The following is a 23,809-nucleotide window of genomic DNA, read 5'->3' as shown; positions in this document are numbered from 1 at the left end:
TATATTCCAACATTCCTAAAAAAACAAAGATAGTTATAACCATAGAAACATTGTTTTTAGAACACCAATATATATTTGGATGGGTGAGCATGTGTCTCAAGTTATTGCTTGTGAATACTTGATAGCTTTACCTTCTCCTTGAGGCCTTCTTTGCTAATTTGAACAATATCATAATGATGTAAGTACAATGTTTTCTCCTTTCAAGTTGATAACTTGTTAAGTGAGGGGAAGAGAGTGAGTGAATGAGAGGTGTGTTTAAGTGAGAACCAAATCAAAAAAGCTTTACATCCTCTTCTTGCTTTTTCTATTCTTCTTTCGACATTGGCATACTTGATAGTGGATATGAAGGAGTGATGATATCAAATTGTATTGCTTGGATTGTGAAACCATCTTGAACCTTTAAGCTTTTGGACTATAATGCAAGAAGGTAAAATTATATTGCTTGGATTCTTGCTTTCTTAGATTGGAGAGAAGGGTATATAAGTAGTTAGAGCAAAGTGCTAAGAAGACAATGTAAGAGACCGTTGCCAAAGTGAATTGTAGTTTTTAAAACAATAACACCTATGTTCTCGTCCTATATTTGAATTGTTATACATCTATCCCAAAATTAAATTTCATATGAAAATAAATAAATATAAAAAATAAAAAGTACTTCAATATTGCATCACTATAGAATCCAAATATGAAATTTAAAGAATGAATCTTTCCATATCTCAAGCCCAAGATAGTAACATTTTAGTGCAAATTTCTCATGACATTAAGTGAAACTAGGTAGCACTAGGGAATTGAGATAATGAAATCTAAAAAATCAAACAAAAAAAACCTACTTTGATGGTAATATACAATCACATAAATAACTTAAATAATTTTTATATTGTAAGAAAAAAGACATGCCTAGGGATTCTCTTAGGACTTTGCGGACATGTATCTTAGCATATTTCCTTTTCAGTTTTTTCTCTAGAAGTAAGCAAGTATCTAGCAAAATGACTTGTTTGAAAAAAGCTTTATATTGTATAGAGAGTTTACAAAAAATCAAGTCAACATGTGGAAATGATAGATTATAATTTCATTTTCTTTACCATATGATCAAGTAAGTTATTTAGAGAATAAGGCATATCAACATTTTCAATATTAACTTTAACTTGATTGAGAATGGTGTTTAGTCCAAAAATTTGAAAAATGGTAAATTATAATATCATTTTCTTTACCATATGATCAAGTAAGTTATTTAGAGAATAAGGCATATCAATGTTTTCAGTATTAACTTTAACTTGATTGAGAATGGTGTTTAGTCCAAACATTTGAAAAATGGCAAAGAGTGGATTAGATGAAAATATGTGAAGTTGTTGCATCATGGAGTAACTCATTAGGGTCGAAAAACGTTAAAAACGGTACTTTTGTTAATCCGTGGATTAAGGACATGACCAAAGAGATTTTGAAACGTGGAAAAAAATATGGTATTCTTGTCTCCTTTGCTTTTGAGATAGTAGAGTTCATTTTGTGGTTCTCCCCTCCTATTTAGCCGAAATCTTCAAACCCCCTTGACAAGTTTTGGTAGTCCCAACGGCCCCTATTAACTAATAAAAGCTAACAAAACCTCTAACAAAGGCATAATGACGTTAAGTTAATTAAGACCATTTTGAGAATCATGAGAATTTTCAAAGTTCTTGGCGCTTGTAGTATTTTTAATCTATCTCCTTGACCTCTCTCTTTAGGTTTCTTTCACTGCACATTATTTGCATACTCGTTGTCTTTTGCATGGCATCCACAAGACGTCCTTCTCATTCTATAAACTCTTGCACCATGTATAGCAAGAGCGCAAATGGAGAATGGGAGCCCAAAACATTTACTATAAAAGATTGGGTTACAATGCTACCACCTTGCAAGGGTTCTCACAGAGTGGAAAAAAAAAGGGGGGGGATATCAAATATCATTGGAAGAGACGTATCTTTGCCTTCAAAACCACACCTCAAGGCTAGTTTGCTTTGGTGCAACATGTTTACATAGCCAGATATATGCACTTGGCTCCATGGGAATGTTTTTCCTAGCAAGCACACTGTAAGTTTGAGTTGTAAAATATACGTGAGTATATGGTTTTGTTTGAAGGATATGCTAAATAATGGATTGTTGGTTATAGATATCTTTCTATCAACAAATTTTGAGTGGGAACTTGTGGAGAGCCTCAACGGAACATTCCATGCCATTCATAAAGAATTCGTAGACATTATTTGTGCTAATCGGACCATGATTTTTTTTCATGAAAGTGAAATTTTTGTGTCTTATACACAATATGTGGTTCCTTCAAGAGGAGGTGTGTATGGATACCTTGAAGATCTGGAGTTACCAAGCCTCTCATCTTTGGATTGTGAGATGCCTGATGAAGCAACAATGAAGAGTTTTAAACTCAAAATTGCTCAAGATATTCAAAAGGCTATGACTCTTAGAAGGATCTCGAGAAGAGTACGCTTATCGTGGTTTTTACCCTTGCATGTTTTTGTAGCTTGCTTTAAAATAGCATGTTTACAACGAACAAATGTTTCATGGCTAAACAAAAAAATTTCAAGGAAGATTTGGACAAAATTTTAGGTCTATGTTGGAAAGTCAAGGAATCTAACCACAAAGATGACTTTATAAGATGCAATGTGTGCCCTCAATCATTGGGTTTATCCTATAATATATCTCGACAATCTCTTATCATCATAGGTTTTGATTATAAAAGATACAAACTTAGATTGGATGCTTGGGTTCTTTTAGATTCAGATATTGATTGTAAGACATTGAAATTTACACTACATGTTACCGCACAAGTAAAAGAGGTGAACATTACTTCAAAGTGGAGTCTTAAGGATGTGAGAGACACCTTGGAGTTTCTAGACAATGTTACTCCTGGATATAAGTTCAAGGTAAATGGTGTTGTAATTGGAAAAAGAGCTGAGAGCTCTATATCATGTATGAGTTGTTTGCCTCCTAGTGTTGTGAGTTTCGAACCATAAATATGAATGTACAAATAGTTTTGAATCTTTATTTTGCTCACAAATATTGCTGCCAGAAACATGGAATTATACACATTGAGAAGTACCATTTAAAAAAATCTTGGTATAAGCTTTGCAATGATTCTGTGAATAACAAATCGTCGTTTATGGACCAAAATGATTTCATTATATCATGAGTTACAAAATTGCAGTACAATTTAATAAGAAAGACTTGGTACAAGCTTTATAATTCTCTATGATTCTATGAACAAAAAATCGTCTTTCATGGGTAAGATCAATATGACATATCATTACATTTTGGATTAGAATATTACACTACAGATGTATAAGGACCCGCGGAATGTTACTTCAGTACAAATAGAAAAATTGATAATTATAAGGCTATTCTTTAGCTTCTCTTTTATCTTTAGCTTCTCCTTGATCTATAACTTCTCCATCCTTAAGACTTCTCTCTTTCTTTGGAAAAGCTACTTCATCTTCCATACGAAATCCGTCATCACTAGTTTCCTCTTAGTAGTTGTTTTCTTTCATTGCTCGAAGAACTTAATTGCCTTAGGCACTCTTTTCTCCTTAGACTTTAGAGGAGATGGATTGAATTTCAATGGGGAAAGCTTAGGCATGCCCTTCATTTTGTGCCCCTTTTGTTTGGACCTTGGAGACTTCTTTTTCTTGGTGTTTGCTATTTTCTTGCCTTTGCCCTTTGTTGTTGCCTGTCCTTTGGAATTTTTAGCTAGGAGAGGGGAATCTGGGTCCACTAGTGTAATTGCCCTATCTAAAACTAGTTCAATACACATCTCCTATATCCACCACATGTATGTCTTAGGGAAGTCTCTGCACTGTAATAGAGCACACAAGTTATTTAAAGTAGCAAGAGACTTTCACTATAAAAAGGATAAAGCATAGGAGACTTACATTCACCCCCTTTAAATTCAGTAACTTTGAATCTATTATCCTCGAAGCATTTGAAACCACTCTCTAGCCACAACTATGTACGTCATTTTGCAATGGGACCTCTTGAAGCAGAAACTTGAAAGGACTCTGAGGATCAACAATGCTTTCAAAGCTAGTGTCCACGTGGGTAGTAACAAGTCTAGCAGCACTGCACATATTAACTTATTAGTGAATATTATAAACTTTATCCAATAAATATAATATAAATAGTGTTTATTGATAATACATCTTTGATTGGCCATGGATTCCTAAAAGAGAATTCATAAAAATGATCTCTCTTGCATGAATATCGATATAGATTAGGCTCCAGTGTCCTCTGCAAACCAAAACACAAGTGAGAAATAATAACCCTAAAGACAAATCATCAAGAGATAGAATGTTGAAGAAAGTACATTTCAATATATGGAAAAAAAATATGATGGTTTGTGACACTATCGAAGTCCTTAAAAAACCTTGCAATATTTGAATCAGATTTTAAAAACAAATCCACTAAGAGAAGTGGATCATAACAAATATACTCTTAGCAATATTAATGCTAAGAGAAGCAACATATGCCCTGTATACAAAGTAAAGAATGAATAAGAAAATGAGTGCAATATAAGGACCCTTGGAAAAATTCGTTATAAATAAATAGAAGTGAAAGACCTTACCTCAAACAAAAATAAACTACTGAATATGTTAGTCGAGTATCCTTTTTCTCAAATAGGATCTTATCCTCTCGAGAAATGCTGAGGTAGTGTTCTTTCTCAAGACTAACAGAAACATTCACGACCATTTGGCCCTTCACTTTCCCCATCCTCTTGTAGTTCACTAGGCCAAGAGTCAAAATCTTTCTCTACCAGAACAAATCCTCATTTTCTATTACCTCTTTCCTTTTCTCCTCCATGACAAATTCCTGCTCACTTGCAACCCTTGTAGGGTACAAATGGATAACCTCTTCAATCTTGGGGGGGGTGCTGGTGGCTCTTTCTACTTTCTCCCGGGTGGAACATTGAGGATTTCAAATTCCTTTTGATCAATCGATGGAGGAGGCTTCAAAACTTTGTCAAACCTTTATCTAAGTCTGCTAACCATACTAAAGTCTTTATTCATTAATATAATTCGATGTGCATGGGCAGCTGCAATATAAGTATCATTCATAAAATCTATCAAAAAATCCTCTGCTACCTCTTGCAAGCATAGGAGAGTAGACAACTGCCATCTCTTGTTGAGGCCATCCATAGAAGCAATAGAGAACAACCTATAAAATATCTCCTTGACCAGTCTAAAAAATACAGCCTTAGAAATGAGGTGTCTGGTTGACTTTTGAGCTTTCTTGATCTCTGCAAAACACCTCTACATGTAAAACTATCTTGACTTTCTCTTTTTTCTCACACGGGCTTCCTTGGCAAGTTGAGAGTGAGGAGAAGATGAGGGCTCAAACTCACCAAATGACTTGTTCTCTGAGGATTCACCTACACATACTTTACCAGTCGATGTAACAGGGACAACAATTTCTTCAATCGTCTCCTCAACAGTTAGCTCAGCACCTTCTTTGGAAGATTTCTTCACCAACACCTTCCTTGTAGTTTGTTTTGTCATGGCCATTGAAACCAACACGATGCGATAAGGAAGCTAAATACAAAGGCGACTTACTCCTCTTGCGCGATATGGAAGGCAAAATAATGCTTGGCCCAATACAATGCAATAGTACGAATCTGAGGTTGATCCTTTGACCTTATCGCTTCATATGGAAGCCAAAAGGATGCTATTCCTTGAACCCCTTCTCCCTGCTTCAAATTTCTAATACAATGTGATTACGCAAATTTGACATCCTCCTTTAACGTTATCGCTTCATATGGAAGCCGAGACGGTTGTAGGCCTTGGACCCATCTTCCTAGCTTCGCACAAGTTTGGTCAATACAACACGATTAGGCATATTCGATTTCCTTCTTTGTCCTTATTGCTTCGTATTGGGGGCTTCCAACAAAATGCGAATGAATGAGCAGCGCTGACGTACGATACCTCTGTCAATCAAATACGTCAGTACTGTCAGTCGTACGACACCTCTGTTGATCAATTCCATCACTTCTATCGAACGAACGTCAGTCATGATGTAAAGTTTTAATTCGTGCTCGCACCAAATGAGGAGTTCTTATATACTTGGGTTGCTAATGTCCACATGTCATGTTCTCATTCGCTGTGATATTAGGGTTTTTGGAACGTTTCTTCTTCCCCCCTTGCGCCTATTTAAGTCCACTCAAAAAATTTTGCACCTTTTTCCTTCCGATTTCCTCACATGCCAAATGTCTTCCTCTCTGCCCTGCTCGACGTAATGTCACTTTCTTCTTCCCCTTCTCCCCTCGACTCCATCTATGTTTCCTTCTCCCCTCAGCTCCTTTCAAAGTCCAAATTGCCCGTCTCCATCTCCATTCCCTTCTTAATCATAGATGCAGGTCCCTCCATCATCATGTTCCCCCGACGTCACCCACTCCGTCGCCCCTACATTTCGTACTTCGTCCATAATCCACGCCACCCCCTCCGTTCATAATATCATTCCCAACCCGCATGTCATTTCATTCCCAACCTGCACGTCATTTCATCCACTTCGTCGTAGAAATTACCACATCCTCCCCTGTCAAAATCGTCTTCTATGCACGCCTGAGCACATTGCCAAAGTCCATCCCCAAGGCAATGTACACAAAAGCAGTGCAAGAAGGTGAATAACAAGGTTTTGATTTTTCTCTTAGCACGTCGTATTCGCTTCTCATCCTCCACGGCACTTCCAAATCCTCCCCCATCAAATTCATCTTCCACCAGACACGTGAGCAACTTCCAAAGTCCTTTCGCAAGGCAAAGTTTTTCTAAAATTTCCAAAGTCCTTCCGCAAGGCGCGAGAAGGTGAATATGAAGGTTCTGATTTCCTCTAATTGCATCATATTTGCCAATCCTTACACAAGGTTTTCTCACATATGTTTTCTCTTTCACATCGTATCAGTGTAGAATCCCAACCAACTTGCCAACCGGAACAGCGCGATGGTGGAGTTTTGAGATTCCTAAACACTTCAATTCGCGTCATATAATTCAATCATCCAACACAAAGCGAGGGTTGCACTTCAAGAGCTGTATACGTTTATATTCACGTTGTATATGCAAGCAGTCTACAGAGCTATTGTTTCTCAAGAAGATGTCAAGAACAAAAATGTCACACATGTCTGCCTCCACATCTATAAAGGGGAAAAGGGTCCTTGAGCCTACATGACAAAGGAGTCTGTTGCTTTAGATGTTTCAATAGCATCTCATATGACAAGTGAAGGTTCAAGGAAGGCTTTAAAGAAGGGAAAGGCTTCAAAGTCTCTTGTGAGGGTCCTAGGGCTTTCTCGAATTACAGATGTTACAACCTCTAAGAAGCTTTTGTATTTTCTCATAGAAAACAATATTGACATTACTTTATATCTAAGAGCTAGGGAGATTTTCAATCCATAGTTGATCAAGTTCTTAATTTCTCAAATGACTTTTGCAAGGAAGATTTTGTAGAGTTTGAAGAGTTGACATATCCTGTTGTTCAGTTAGATTCCAAGGAGTATGTTCACACCTCTATTGGAAGGTCAAGCACTGAGAAGTCCTTTTTTACCAAGAAATGTGGTTATCATTCTCTCGATAGATTTTATGCAGTTGAGTTATGCTCTATACACCCAAAAAAATGCAAGCTTAAGTCTACTGCATTCATTGTATTTGCCCTTGTGAAATACCCTTTAAAATCTGATGAAAAGCATAAAGAAACCTCAAAATTATCTAGATGTTGTCTTCTTAAAGAGATAGTAGATGAAGTTGATGTTGAGGAGCAACTAGACACCCAGATGGAAGCATTAGTTGCAAAGGACCTGGATGTTGTTGAATTCAAAGCAGAGACAGTAATTGAAGAAACCACTATAGAGGTTGATGAGCCATCTGACAGTCCTTCAAGCCTTATTGTTCCATCTTTGCCTATTTTCCCAATTAAAGACAAGGAATACATATTATTGTCTGATCTCCAAACTCTTTTCAATTTGAGAGAAGATTATTGCTTGGCAGTTATTGCACAGGCATCTGTAGATTCAAAAGGCATAGTGGATGTTGAAAATGAGTCCAAGGAGGACTTACTTAAATTAGATACTCAAATGTCCGATGATTAGTTTATAGGCGCATCAAATTCTTTTTCCCTATGTTCAAGCAAGGTTAAAGATGCTGAGAGAGAGTTACAGGCTGCTGACAAAGAGTTTGACCAATTTCAAGAGAAGCTTGGAATCTCCAATTTCGGAAGGGAGAAGTCATAATATATAAAGGGGCTCAATGATATCAAGGAAACATCAATTAACTTATGGAATCCAAGCAAACTTGAGAGTGATGAAAATCAAATGGTAATGCATTCTTTTGTTTTTGTGGAATCACATACATATTTTCATTTTTTTCATTTTGACTGTTGCTTTTACAGTTGGAGATTGTGGATGAGGATAATTTCTTGGGAAGAGCCAAAGGATCGAGAGTTGGTGGTAGTTTCTTAAAGGATGTTGCTTTTGGGCATTACATATCAAGGATTGATCTCAATATTCTGTTGGTTTTGCGTAGCACTTTCTCATAGGAGATCGCATGGCCAATTGTCTGTGTTAAAGCACTTACAAGGCTTCTTGGATACTCAAGTTTGCAATACAATGTGCACAAAGTTATGTTTTTGGAAAAGAGAGCAGCCATCCGAATATTTGGTTATGGTCCTAGCTTCTCTGCTTCCAGGGCTGGATACTTCCTTGCATACTCATCTTATGTTTTAGCAGCAAACAAAGCAGATATCAAATCCATAGCTAGATACAAGAGAATAAATTTTTTACGTTATAGAGGAAAAATGCCCGAGAAGGAAGAGGATTTTAAGGCTCTTAAAAGCTAGACATGTACATAACATTTTGAAAATAGTATCGGTATTTTAGATTCCACCACATTTATTGTGTTCTTTGAAGTTGTTTTCGAAAAAATCCATTGAATAACTCTTGAAAGGCATTGGTTTTTGTTGCTCCTCCTTTATGTCTGGTGCTCCGAAAGAAACACATACATGCTTGGTAGTGAGATTTGCTCTTCCACAAAATAAGGCCCATGAATAAGAAGAATATGTTGTGACAACCCAACAAGCAATAATCAGTTTAAATCATTAAACCTTATTTTCAAAGCAGAAAGATTCAAATTTATGTCCATCTTACCAAGTAGAAAGTAATATCCTTTTCTCCCAAGCTTCCTTGTTTGCTTGAACAAGATTCATAATTGAACATTTGTACTCTTCCGAATAGTTAGATGTTATATTTTGTTCCCTGAGCATTTTTTAAAATATGTCAAGGTGTCTCCAAACCTCCATTCGTAAGAATGCAATTCGTGGTGTGCTAGCCACATTTGTTGTGATTGCACACAACTCTATCCAACACTCCCATAATGTGTTCATTTGTTTACCAGTATGATTTCTTAGAAATCATCTAGCTTTTGCACCCCCCATAGAGACATCTGCTAAGACCTCTCTTGTTTTCCCTGAGGCTTTTGGATCCTTTCTCGAGCGAACTTGACCTCCATGAAAACCCATTTTTGATAGTAAAGCCTCACATTTATCAATGCAATGATCTGACAAAGATACTAGTTTTATTGAATATGCATAGTCAAGATGCAATCTAAGCAACTTATGAATTATTCTAATCTTTGCATGTAATGTACAAATATGAATGTTCCTTAGAGAGATTGAGAGAATAGGATCCCATAAGCCATCCACGTTTTTGAACTTACTCAAATTTATAGATTTTCAAGTCGGGGCTCTTCTTGCTGGCCGCAAAGTACTCCATTCTTTGGATCCAAAACTCTCCATGCAATAAATACAAGGATATTTTGCATTGGCCCCATTACTTACTCCAAGCATACATTTGATAGTTTTTAAGTCAGCACTCATATACCATTCAACATTAAAACTACCAACACCATCGACTATCAACATTTCACCTTCACTTTGAGACTTCATAATATCAAGAATACCTGTATGAGAGAATAACCATTTCAAGATTTCATGACTTTCAGTTGGTACTTTGGTCTGCCAAAGCTCCACCATCTCGGATTGTATCTTAAATTTTTGTTCTTGCCCCTGTCGGGTACTGTAATACAATGCCATGTTCATGATACAAATGCTAACTCTTTTTATCTTTTGTCTCTTTTAAAACTGTACTTCATCCAATTTTAGTGAAAACTTTAAAATACCACCACATTCTTGGACAATAAATTTATACATATGGTAATCTAGACTCTTTTAAGATCAATTCAAATCTTATTAAATGTTTATATTTAAAAAATATATTTTTTTATTTTTTTCATAAGATATGGATCCTTCTATATGAATATACTCCCTAAAAACATCTGGAATTCTACGATTCATAGTTGTCCTAGCAATTGAAACTACAAGAGACCGAGGCAAACCAAATGCACTTATTCTATGACATTTAAGATTTGTAAACCACAATTTAAAGAGAGCACGATAACCTCTATGACGAATACCCATACTGTCACATGTCTCCACTATTTTATCTGGTTTAACTATTCATTTTAAATCTTTCACTAACTCTTTCAGAGTTTGGCTTCTCAAGTCTACATTTTCAAGTGATTTAAGAATCCTTATAATGTCTTTCTTTGTCATGGTTTCTTTAATAAGCTTAATCCTCTCATCATTCTCTCGAATATTAATACCTGAAATATTAGAGACATATCTCTTTGCAAGATTTAATCTCTTTTTCTTCATCCGACTACATAAGTCCATTATATTTTTAAGTCGTCTTTTTCTTTGTCTAAATCCTATTGGATTTTCTTTCAAGCATAGTAATTTTTCTTGCAATGACTGATTAGAGTTTTCTAGATTATCAACCTTATTTGTTAGCTCAGAAATAGTTTTTTGTGCCAATGTTAATGCTTTTTTCATTTCATACATTTGTTCTATAAATGTAAAAGATGAAAAATATAACCTCATGCAATAGCCAAGCATCCCATCACAACCATCTCCAACATACCTTATGAAGTTGTGAATATTGTAAAAAAGAGGATGCTTACCTATGGAAGGGTCTGAAGGATAAATATTTCCATCCATCCATAAGTCTACATGCTTCTTTCCTTGTAATCGCAACCTATTAGCTTCATCATTGTCCAACAATGCTCGATGGTATATACTCCTCCAAGATGAATAGAGAGGATTTAACTGAATAGTAAGTTTATACTTGTGTGGTCGGGGTGCGCTTGTATTGCTAGAAGAGGTACTGGTAAACATTTTAATAGGGAACCCTAAACGGGACAACAATATCATAGAGAAGAAAATAAAAACCACAGAAAAGAGAGGTGCAAAAAATGAACGTCGAGGAATACAAACGAGTGGCGTCTTTTGGTGCGAAAATTCAAAAATACAAGATTTTGCAATTTCCAAGAGAATAAGTTTGAAAATGTGACACTTAACATCCATTGAAGATTGAAGATATTTAATACCCGACCTCTTAAATGAATCATATATTCTCTCATTAATCACGTCCAAGCAGCCAAATTTGGAGGGTTTTTTTCTTCTAAACTTCCTCTAATTAGCAACTTAATCATTTTTTTACAAGTACCGTTTTAAAAAGTTTTTGGCCCTAATGTAACTTAAAGCTAGAGTGCATTCACTATTTCTACACTCAAGGGATGCACTTCAAAACTACACATCTATCATGCACAATTAACAGAATGGTTATCGTATTTAATAAAATTTAAGTAAATTTACAAGATTAAAATTAATATAATATTTTTTAATAAATTTTAAAAATATTAAAAATTTTAAAATCAAATATTTTATTCCCTTACAACATGTATGTAAAATGGTTCTTTAGTGCCTTTTAAATGCACATGATACAAGTTGTTTCCTTATAGTTGTACCCCTCAAATCTTTGCATACAAGGGTGGGGCTTCATGCATTGACAAACTCGTTTTGAGAATGGTATCTTATATTACTTCATGAGTCAATACAAGGATTATATTTTGCTAATTCTAGGAAAATAGCATAGAGTTGAAAAACCAAAAACAACTCCTATCAACAAGCTACTAAAAGCAAAAACCACACCTATATGTAGAATCGACACAATTGATGAAATAACATGTGCTCACCTATGAAAGATGCTAGAGATGCAAGTTGGTATTATACAACTAGCCCATCATGACAACCTTCATAGGGTGAATGTAAATGGTGTAGGTTTCTCTTACGAATATGGTATTGTACAACTAGCCCATCATTACAATATAACACGTTATTAGTGAGTTTGGGAATCTCCCAATTCTCATTTTTTGAATACTAAAAAGGTGGCACTCGAATAATATGCCCATAAGTTTCTCAAAACCATATGATGTGACCTATCATTGAAAAGCGCTTGAAAAATGAAATCTATTGAGCTATAGAGTACTCGATTCAGAGTTATAGTGTTCAAGTTATGACAAATCCAAAGATTTGACCACGTGTCCCAAACTTTTGAAAAATTTCCATATTCCCCAATATGGTGTTATATTCATAGAACCAAGATATAGCTAGTGTGTAGGTTTCGCTTACAAGGGTGGTGTATTTCAATAAGAAGAGTTAAGGGTAGGCTTTGAAAGTAAAATAACTTGATATTACATCTAAAGTGAACGCAAGCTTTCATTCCATGTGGAATCCTCTTCAACATAATTTCAAACCACTAAACAAATGCATGAGAAACTCATTTACAATAGTTTTCATTTTCCAAAAATGTATAGCCAATCTCTCAAATAGTTCTTTTGGTGTTGTCCTTTCATCCATTACAAGTTCAATACATAGAAGACTTTTCTTTGTTGAGATTACATCAATTCGTATTAAACCTATTTGCTTATTTGTTGAACCTAAGTTCATTGTTAAGATGAATTGGTATGAATTTTCTAGCTAGTTTTTAAGGGCATTTAGAACTTATTAAGTTTTGTTTGGGTAGCTTAATCAAATGTGGGAATAATAAAAAAAGTGGAGAATGAAAATGAAAGAGTATGCATTGAAAAAATGGAGTTTGTCGGTAAGGTATTGACATTGCCAAGGAATCTTGCTAGAATGACTATATTACTTTTCCATCTTTTTCTAAACAAGTGAGGCCTAGTATAAGAAACACTACTTGAACTCAAAATTGTAAGTGGTTAGAATTAGTGGCCCATTCCATCTCCTTGGGATCTCTCTTGAGGAACCCCAAATCTTGGGGAATACCCTATATCCTAATTGAACATTTATCATCATTACTCTTATTCAACCTATTTTGTCTGGCATTGTGTTACATACTATTATTGATAGCTAGAGACTCATGACGTAGAAATTATAGATTTTCAAAAACATGAAGGTTCGGAAGAAGTTAGAAGACAACTTGAGAGTGATTAGCCATTATTGGTGCTTATTTGGGGTTTGCCAATCTTCTTTTGCTCGTCCATGAACGTATATAGACTAGACATGCGTATATACGTTTGTGAAAATGAAATAGAGCAGGGTGTAAGGGGTCTAGGAGTGTATGGATGCAAAACTGATTGACATCCAAAAATAAGTGTAAAGAAGTTTGGGGGAGGGGCATGAAGGCGACTGTGGTTAAATCTTGACGACGCTTTCGTGTGTGTGTGTCTCTCTCTCTCTCTCTCATATATATATATATATATATATATATATGCGCCTTATATTGCCTCTTGGCAAAATATAGTCGAGTCCGTCTTTCGTCCTTTGCAGGTAGAGCCCCTCTCTCACATATTGCTTAGACTCCACGGAATTTTATTAACGAGTCCAGCCCCTCTCTCAGATATAGAAAGCAGTCGTGAAGAAAAGAATCCAAGCTTGCTCAATGCTTACCACTCTCAACCACTGAGCGGTCAAGGGTGTCTTACCAGTTTCAAAACGGGTCTCATGGGCCGTGAGAAGAGAACATTCAAAGAAGAAAAGCCTGCCATGCATATAAGGGACGGATGGACAAGACAACGATTTTTGCAGAGGACGCCTGCAGAGCCGCCGGCAAGACCAGACCAAGTGTTTGAAGCACACTTCATGCCCAGGCTCTTTATGAGAGCCGGTGGCCGGTTCGGTTGGCAGGCAGTCACTATTAGCAGTGTTATAGTACGTACAACGTGTTACGATATGAAACAGGAAAAAAGCAAGATCAAAATCATACACACTACATGCCCAGCAGCCCATGAGTCATCGCTTCTCTCCCGTCTTTTCACGTTGTCATGATACACGTAAGGACGCAATATGGTCCCCTTCTGGCACACAGAATGGCTTTCATTGTATGGCCTTGGTTGTGAAGACCGCTTGGCGCTGAACCTTTCTCGAGGGATTGTGATTTTTACCCCTGAAGAGACGGATATGAAAAAGGCCACCCTTCCAAAGACGCTGAAATATTCTACCCTTCGAAAGAAGAGGTGTCTTTTGAACATTTTCAAGGGGTACCCTTCTTGCGTTGGTGCAATGGAGCGTATGTTTAGATTTTCCCCTTCGACACACTTCACACAAAGTATAGGACGGCTTTGTTGAGAGCACGTTGAAGATCTCGAGACCGCCATTAAATGGGGATTGAATTGAAGATGAGGCATCCCCCCCACCCCCTGCCAAAACACACACACGCTCTCTCTCTCTCTCTCTCTCTCTCTCTCTCTCTCTCTCGTGCTAATGAGACCCGTATACATTAGACAAAACTTTAGGATCCTTCTCTACTCTCTCTCAGTGAGACCCCGAGAAAGTTAGATGGATCTCTCTCTCTCTCTCTCAGTCGCTGCTACATCACGACATAGATAGTACAGATGGAACGCCGCATAATTGCATCAGCCAGGCACGTAGAAAACGTCGAAAACCTCTGTCTATATAAATTAGCTGAACCAAGCGTACATAAGCCGTAGCAATATCCGTAAAAGCAAACATCAGACGACAACAATTCCGAGGACTCCAAAACGTACCCAACAAAATACTTCGTCGTCGCTTAGAATTCCATGAGGTATCTTGGAACGAAATGTACACAAATTTAGGGAGGTTGTGTGGCCCTTTCAGCTATGATTCAGTATCCCCATGTAGCTCTTCAATTCGTGCCTACACTCACATTGCAGCACACGCTTTTGCTGGGAAGTCAACCTCAATAACGGCCCAGACGACAGGGTTTCGAGTTACGACTCACCCGACGGCCTACAGGAATAGGATTCAATGCGATATTACAAATCCTCGAATCAGGGAAAAGCTCCTCTAACAGCGAAAAGCTCACCTAATGAAACGGAGAAGATACAGACAGATTCTTTGCGCTGAACTGGAATATGTCCAAGTGGCATCATGTATACCAGTCTCTGCTATGGAGTCAGTTTCTCGACCCACGTTCGGCAAGGGTCGATGACGCACAGAGAGAGAGAGAGAGAGAGAGAGAGAGAGAGAGAGAGAGTTTGTGGTTGTGTATCAATAATGAAAGTGAAAATGAAAACTATAAAAGCTTACTCGGACCGAGTCGGACGAGAGAGTCCCAAGGGGAGACGGGGGAGGGGGGGGGGGGGAGGGGGGATGCTTGCATGCACTGCATGCTACACTTATCAGGTGAAGTACACAAGGAAATTAAACGGGGGAAGAAAGGCATAAAGCCTCTCTCGCCGTGCTCGCATTTAAGAGAAGCACGACCGTCTGTCCCAGAGAGAGAAAGAGAGAGAGAGAGAGGGAGAGAGCTTTTCCTCTTCTTTTAGTTCTTCCACTGTTTGATGGCAAGCACTTGAGTTCTCCCAGCGGTCCCTTCCCAGTACTACACCCGCTATAACACCGATATCATCGCATGACACAGCTCCGCCAGTCACACCAGCTTACCCACCTTCCTTCTTTTCTCTTCTCTTCTGGATATGTGTATTATTTTGTGACAAGACCCCACCCTTTTAAATTCATCGAATTTCAAATGCCCACTTCAATGTCTCGTCCTCCTTCGAGCCTCTTCCTCCCCCTTGTGTTAGGCTACACGATCCTTGCTTCTTTCTCTTGTTGCTAGGCTAGCAGGCTAGCTGTGGACTCTGGCTCGTCCTCTGTTACCGACGATAAGGTATTTTACTGGGCTACAACTACTAATGTCATCTACTGGGCTCCTTTCGTGACAAACGGTAGTTCCTGATCCCCCCTAAGTCACCAACTTTTACCTTGTCTTATTCCCATACTATATATGTATGTATACACTACAGACAGATTTTCCGGATCTCCTTCGGTCTAGCTAACCAACTACACTGCAGTCGTTTATCATAGGTGTCAGCCATCCTTAGAAGCGAGCAGCCATCTCTTATTTCAGTCCGCACGCACAGTTACTTAAACGGAACTCTCACTAATACAGAGCCAAAAACGCCAATATCTCACTACCAACCCAGCCCATCGTGTGTAATATAGCCATCATGAAAATCATCATTGTCGTTATCGTCGTCATGATTCAGGCAGTCATCTACTCCTGCCTATTCTTACTGACTGTCGCTGCAGGAGTATCCATAGACATACGCTTGAGGCCTTCCCCGCGAATTTTCATACAACATGCCAAGCTAAGCCACGACTATGGAAGCACGTTTCAGCTGCAGGACACGATCAGTAGCAGAAGGCTGTTGGGCAGAATCCCCTCTACTCAGAAGCACCTGTTCACGGAAGCAGGAAGAGCAATACAACATCATCATCATCATCATCATCGTGCTGTGCAGGCGCACGCGGCCATCCATCACCACCGTCGCACTAGTACTGCCGTTTCACACAAATTATCATGTCAAAGATCGGCGCCATGCGCAGATCAAACTGGACATTACTTGAGCCATCAGGCTTCGCTGTATTCAGCAGAGGAAAAGAAGGTTGTGCCCACTGGTCCTAACCCTTTACACAACAGGAGGAAGAAGAGAAGGATGTCCTAGCTGCCTTGAGACAGCCAGGTGATTATCTGGCCTTGCAAGCTCATATAGTCATCATTATTACCGTTAATTTCGAATTTCGCTCGATCAGGTTGTGTACACCCTAATTTTGGTTCATATATACTTAATGTTCGGTCTTTACACGACATGGACAAAAATGTGATTGTCACAGCCTACGAACCGATGCAAGGACATTGTTGTCTTGTCTCTTTCAAAGTCTGGACAGCTAATAACAAAACTATCCTAAGTCTCGTCGCATAACGAGTGGTCTATCGGCCCCAAACATACGTGGGACAGCATCGGAACTTGCTCAATATTTCACTCGACTCAATCACAGTTGACGTATTAGTTAATTTTGTAATCGCAAGGTGTGATATAACGTAGATGGGTAAAAACGTACGTGCATTGTATGGCGTCGTCAGGAGGCTGGTTATTTTGAAGTTATTGTCTGTACGTATGTAGGATCCATGCTTTTGTAGAACCGTGCGTGCACTGTGCACTCTCTGTGACTCTACATCCGTGTGCGCAGAGAGAGAGAGAGTGTGTGTGTGTGTGTCTCTATATACGGTTTCAAGTTTACTTTTGTACGTCACAAATGAGGGGTCACGATAAAAGATTTTGAACCCTTCTCCGGAAGTTTGTACTAACCTTTCGCTATTTCGGAAAGAAAATACTTATCTACAAATAAAAAAGTGGAGACTTGTAAATTATGTCTTGCATAAAGTTCGCAAAAAGACCGCCAAGCTATCGCAGTCATGATTATCCCTTGCTCTCAATAAAAAAATTTATGAATTATGAAAGTTCATAGTACAATAAAGCTATACATACGAAGGTGTCACATTAGTCACAATAAAGTTTACCGACAAAGGTCCCAACTGTTGTGATCATCCAGGAAGCATTGCCCCTTCCTCTCAACCACAAAAACCGTCGATAATTCGCAGGACAATAAAGATGTGCATATGAGGTTCTTTTATTAGAAACAAGTGTCCTAATTCATCTACTTCGAAGCACCAAAACTATGCATCACTTAGTCAACATAACACCTCAAACTATCTCCTTAGCTTGACAATGCAACTCATATTAGAGCTTTAAACTTTCTAATGGTACAAGAACTTGTGATAGAGCTTACATATGTTTCAATAATAGGTGTACACACCTTCAAGCATACTATGCTTTATGTCCCATGAGGTGTCAAGGTGCGACCTCAATAGTACTCATAACTCTCCATTCTCTCGCAACTAGTAACCTTCAGCAAGTCAATCGCAGTTATAAGTTTTCGGTCTTTTTCAACAATTTAACTTTGTGCATGACCACATACTAGACAATGGTTGCAATAATAGGACGTTATAAAACATGTGATATTAGAAGGGGAGATGAATTCAAAGATATGTGGTGGTGCAAGAGTATTTTTACAAAAACAAATTAGCTACTTTTTGTGGGTGCATGACGATTTCATTGAATCAATGACTATTTACTTCATTACTTCAGGGCGAACAAAGTGCCTTTCCAATGGGTACACACTAGCATGCACAAGAGCATTGCCTTCTGTCCCCCGAGGGAGGTGCCAGCACTACCTTAATTCCAATTGGCAAAAGTGACTTCTCTGTCTAGGAAAAAATTTTCCATGATGATTCACCGTACCATCCCACCATCGTTAAGGCATGTACCCTAATGGACAATGTTTTAAAGTCAAAGAATTTAAACTCCTCCCACAATGCCTTTTTAATTGGAGGCACCATTGACATTTGCTACGAGTACTTTTCAAACTATCCCGCTCAATGCTCATAGGAAACTTTTTTTGCAACCAATGGGAAAATGATTAATTAAGAAAAGCTACTTTTGGTGACTAGTTGGTTTTTATGGCTAAAGGACGACAAGATTTATTTCTCCCAGGGACAAGAAAGCTTTACTCAATAATCAAAAATCTCTCCTTAAAAACATACGGTGCAAGCCATGAGCTGTCCTAATTATGCAACACATGTATGTTTCCTTGATAACATGCATGCAGCATTTTCATGAACACACGAGAACCAGCTTCTCCACCAAGGTGTTTGGTAGGGCAGTGAAAGTGCACCGCAAACTTAATCATCTGTTGTCTTGATTCCAAGAGTGCAAAAGAGATGCAATGGATAACCAAGGTTAGTGCCCTTCAGCTCGGTTTCATTCATCAACTTAAAACCTCTTGATCCTAGCACTGATATTATACGTCCCTCATTCATCCTACATCTGTCACCCCCCATCACTGGTACCGATGTCAGGACCAAGAAAACAGGGAATACTAGCTTTTTCCCTTCATATTGATACTAAAAATGTTGAGCTCCTAAAGGTTTGAAGGGGCCATGTGACATTCCCCAAAAGCAAAACATACAATATGCAACTTATGACAATCCTTTTGGATTGAGTACGTCATCATAAACTTGCTCATCATGGCTGCACCTTATGAATTTCATGGTTGGCCTAGAAGTTAAGATCAATAAAATGCTCAATTGTGCATTAAAAACTGAAGGTACCAACATATTTGACTCAGTCTTTCAACATACAGCTTAGGAGCACTTCATCCTTTGACAGGTGGCTAGTATAACTTGAGGTTCCCAACAAATGCTCTATGAGATCTATGATGCTAACAAAACCAAAGGAATGAATTTTCCCAAGAGCTCGATCATCTTGCATGCTGACCCACAAGCAACAGGACAGAAAGACCCAAAATACAGAGATTGGTTGATCAACGCAGGAGAAAAAGGTATCCTGATACCATGATGACCTTTCTAAGATGACTAATCAATTGATAGGTTCTGCAAGATTCCTATCTAGTGCGAGGACACTATTAAGTAAAAGAGGGATATCAACTCTAAAATAACATGATATCTCGCATCATTACAGGGTTACATTGCGTGTATAGATGTCTATCCATTCCATTGAAATATCTTAAAACAGCATTGTTCAGCACTACTTCAAACAAACTAGTCCATGACAGCTTATCATGAAACAAAAACCAGTACATTTCCTGCCATTGCTACTGGCCACTCCATTGTGCAGACTTAGAAAAGAAAACTAGGAAATTGATACATTGTAAAAGCCATAGTTGTGGAATGGGCTTGTTACCTTCACCTTGGTGCAAACCACTTTTAGCAAAGAAGCAACTACATAAACTGTTTTATATTGGCCTAAATTTCTGCTGCAGTAACATCCATTTGAGAAGTCAACTTCTTTGTCCTGGTCATCAGACATATCAAGGATGATATATTTTGGACAAGTATGCATTTAGATAATGGTGAAAAGAATGAAAAAACCCTGTGTAAGGTAAACAACAAATACAACTGGCACTATCCTCATTCATAAGACAACTGCATGTCCCAGAACCTCCACATATTCATAAAGGAAACTGTAGGCTGCATAACTCTCCTCGAACATGCCAAAAAGTCAGTAATAAGAATTCTCTGTTTTTCGAGATGCATGCATTTCTGATGTATGGCAACAATCTCCTTATGCTTCTTTGAAAGGGCAAGAGAGAATCAAGTGCTATAATAGCTACCTTGTGATGATATATAACCACCAGCAATCTCCTTATGGTTCTAGGAAAGATCAAGATCAAATCAAGTGTTATGATAGTTACCATTCAAAAATACATAGCCAGCTCTTGACCACCACATTAAGCAGGTAAGAAAACTTAGCAATGTTCCTGGCCTATGCTTGGTCAAAACTTTCTATCGAAATGATTACATCTGCTTACATAAAAACTGCAAAACTCTTCCTACCACTCCACTGCACACATGTGACAAACACTTCTCGAAACATAAATCCCCAATAAGGACTGCGAAAGTGGACTCCAACAATGTAAATCTTTTATAAGAGATCTTCATGAGATCATGTTCAAGCTGAAATTTTATTGCTACTCTGATGAGTGAGTTAAAAATTCTTAATAAGAAATTTGGGACATAAAAGAGGTGTGTCACACCTGAGATTAGTGGGGGAGTAAATACCATACCATTCCTCCCACTAACCCTGTGGTTGCACCTTGTGCATGTGGGGGGAGGAGGTTAATCTGACCCTGCACTTACCCTGCTAGCACCTTAGACACAGCTTGCTATGCAGCCAAAATATTAGCCCACACAGCAACAAAAACATTGCAGTTGGATAGAGACCTCTGAACCAAATGTAACTGCATGCTTTCCGACCAAAAGACAGCGCATATGAGCATGATTTAAAAACCACTTATCAACAAAGAAGAGTCCTTGAAGCAAAACATCCACAAAGAAGAAGAAGACAGAAATAGGAGAGGAGTTCTTATTATCAATTGGCATTCTGGTGACCAAAAATGTACCTGTGCACTTAATGCCAAAATAATCCATAAATCGACTTGAAGCTATTAACATTTCTGAAAACCTTTCACAATGCCCGTAACCTCAATTTTTCACCAGGATAAATAAGATCTGGATTCAAAATTCCTGGATTCAAATCAACAAGCTCCTTCCAGCTGGATTTGCCAGTTTTTCTAGAGATTTTTGAGAGAGTGTCACCCTCCTTTATTTCATATATTGAAGGAGACCTACATGTCAGCATTACATCTTAGACAGCACAAAAAAGCATAATGGATCTCAATATATTAAAAGCACAAAAACGTATGGATACAGTGTCTATAATAATTATCTACACAAAAACATTACCCCTAACATACTGCTAGATTTCGAGCCCTTGTAATCAAGCTCTGAGTTACAGTATTTAAGGCCCAACCATTAAACAAAATTACCCAGATATCATTTTCTCCTGTTTCTGCAAAGACAAGATTCATCTTCTTTAAAAAATCAAGTACAACAGTAACTATGGCAGCTAAACTACAGAAACTCCCTAGGCAGGGAATAGATGGAAAGTAGCTACTGGGACAGCTGGAAGAAGACTTGCTGGTGGCCCACTCGGAGCAGGGATACAGCTTGATATGTCTGCTGATTTTGGGAGCCACAATGCACATGCATCTCCTGCCCTCTGACAGGATAAAACCTACATAAGGCCAGCAAAGGGCTCCTCCCCCACCATGACACCCCTGCACCTTGCATACCAGGAAAGTCATTGCCCACACATCCAGCTAACTCTCTAAGAAGTTTGCCTGTGCCTGTAGGAGTCCGCCCTCTGACCATGTAGCACACTAGCCTTGACTGATGCCTGGTGCTGCTGAGGGAAAGAGCTGACAAAATCACCACCAACTAATATCACCTAGTACATGCTCTACAAAACCTGAAACATGTATTCAAAAACACCTGTACTGTTTTACAAAACCAGAGGCAATGTTGGTTGCCTCTGTGGCAGTTCTCCAATAGTTGCACCATCTGCCATCCTTCCTGGTCTTAGCAAGCCAAGAGCTAGAAAAACAAGAGAACTTGATAGACTGCTAGTTCCTCCAATCCTACTCCAAAAATTGCAGTCAAAAAGTCTTTGGAGCCAATGTCCAACCAAAACTCCTTGTAATGCATCCTCCAGCAAAAAAGTGTCCATACGAGGAAAATTATCCTGGCATTTTTTTGGGTCTAGTTGGGGCCACTGGTCATTTTCCATTGGCCATACTTCATAATTGGTGTCACACTCTTTTGTGTTCTGGTGTGAATGCTTCCTATGCACACAGGCCCATTTTACCTTCTTGCTGGAGAAGGCCCAAGGGTCTTTTCCCGTGTGAACACCACTCTCTCTCTTTTGTTGTTCAATATTCACTTTAAGTGTGTGCACCCCACGCACATGCGCATGTGTTTAGCTGAGCTCCTGCCCAGCAATGGTATCAAAGCAGGTTCCATGGTAGACCTGCCTCACCACCATTGAGCTCTTAAGCTGCCACACTTGGCCACCTCTAACCTGAGCACTCAACTCCCTACCCATTTGCAGGCAGCATCACTACCTATGCCCCTAGGTCTGTCTATCTAGCACCCCACTCTTCCCCTCAACCACCTTGCACTAACTACACCTCATGATGTTAGACACTTTTTATTGTGTTCCAACTTCCTCCATTGTTCTAGTGTGAATGCTTCCTTATCCACATGCATTTTTTACCTCCAATTGGAGAAGGGTTTTTTGCACATGTGGACACCCACCTCGAGTGTGGTACTATAGAACCTTCAAGAATTGCACTTTCATCCTATCATTCTCTCATTTGTGGATGTAACATTCTAACACTTTCTCTCTTGTTGTTTACTTTTCACAGCATGTGAGTGTGTGGGTGCGTGCACATGTGTTGGAGAAGGGTTTTTTGCATGTATGAACACCCACCTCCAATGTGGCACTGTAGCACCTTTAGGGATTGTACTTTCATTCTATCATTCTCACATTAGTGGATGTGACATCCCAACACTTTCTCTCTTGTTGTTCACTTTTCACAAAGAGAGAGAGAGAGAGAGAGAGAGAGAGAGAGAGAAATGAAATGAAATGATATATTAACGTCTACAAAAGGCCAAAATGACCTATGAGACCATGAGTTACAATCATGCGTATGATGGTACAACTGTCTGGGCAAAATAAGTAGCACAAGCAAAAAAAGGAAAGAAAGGAAACTAACTATGGCTATGTGTAAAACATAGCTCTATCTAGTAACAATGAGCTCCAAAATGGTACAATCTCATGTGGGTATGGAGGGCCTAGCTCTAGCCCGAGCAATAACCCCATGTATCTGCCTATGTAGGTGTCGTCGGTGTCTGTGTCGAGGCCTAGGACGTCTGGATCGGCTAAGCTGAACGGCTCAATCCATCAGTATTCCTTGTCTGTGTGTGGACTGTGGCAGTGAGGGAGGCTCTTGTGTGGACTGTGGCTGTAATTGTATTGAAGTCTTCTGAGTCTCCTTTGCAAATCGTATCTCAAGAAGAAAAAGGCTATGGCATCGCTAATCGGTAAAATCCATGACTCTGGATAGTGGTCCAAATCTGTCTCTAAAGAGACACTGGAAACGACCACGGACCTCATAATACACTGGGCAGTGGCAGATA

General features: G+C 38.6%; 1 protein-coding gene across 4 annotated transcripts in view; it reads right to left on the bottom strand.

The window, feature by feature from the left end:
- Positions 1–19,991: 19,991 nt before the first annotated feature.
- Positions 19,992–23,809, bottom strand: part of LOC148020969 (uncharacterized) — a 59,525-nt gene continuing 55,707 nt past the window's right edge. Inside the window, exons 8-9 of one of the 4 annotated variants that reach the window (XR_015694655.1) lie at positions 21,172–21,396; positions 19,992–20,422 (exon numbers count right to left, since the gene is read on the bottom strand). Coding sequence is in view for 1 of the 4 variants with exons in the window: in XM_087698800.1 (XP_087554926.1) it covers positions 21,237–21,396 (160 nt within the window). In the remaining 3 variants the exon portion in view is untranslated. Of the gene's footprint in view, positions 21,397–23,809 lie in introns of all 4 variants that reach the window. The other 3 variants (XR_015694656.1, XM_087698800.1, XM_087698801.1) reach the window with 3 other exon arrangements.

The sequence above is a fragment of the Lygodium microphyllum genome, chromosome 18, assembly GCF_053477565.2.
Source record: "Lygodium microphyllum isolate KBCC chromosome 18, Lygodium_microphyllum_v1.1.10, whole genome shotgun sequence".
In the NCBI taxonomy this organism is placed as follows: Eukaryota; Viridiplantae; Streptophyta; class Polypodiopsida; order Schizaeales; family Lygodiaceae; genus Lygodium; species Lygodium microphyllum.
Note: the sequence above shows the minus strand (reverse complement) of the source record. Positions and strands in the feature narration are given on the sequence as shown.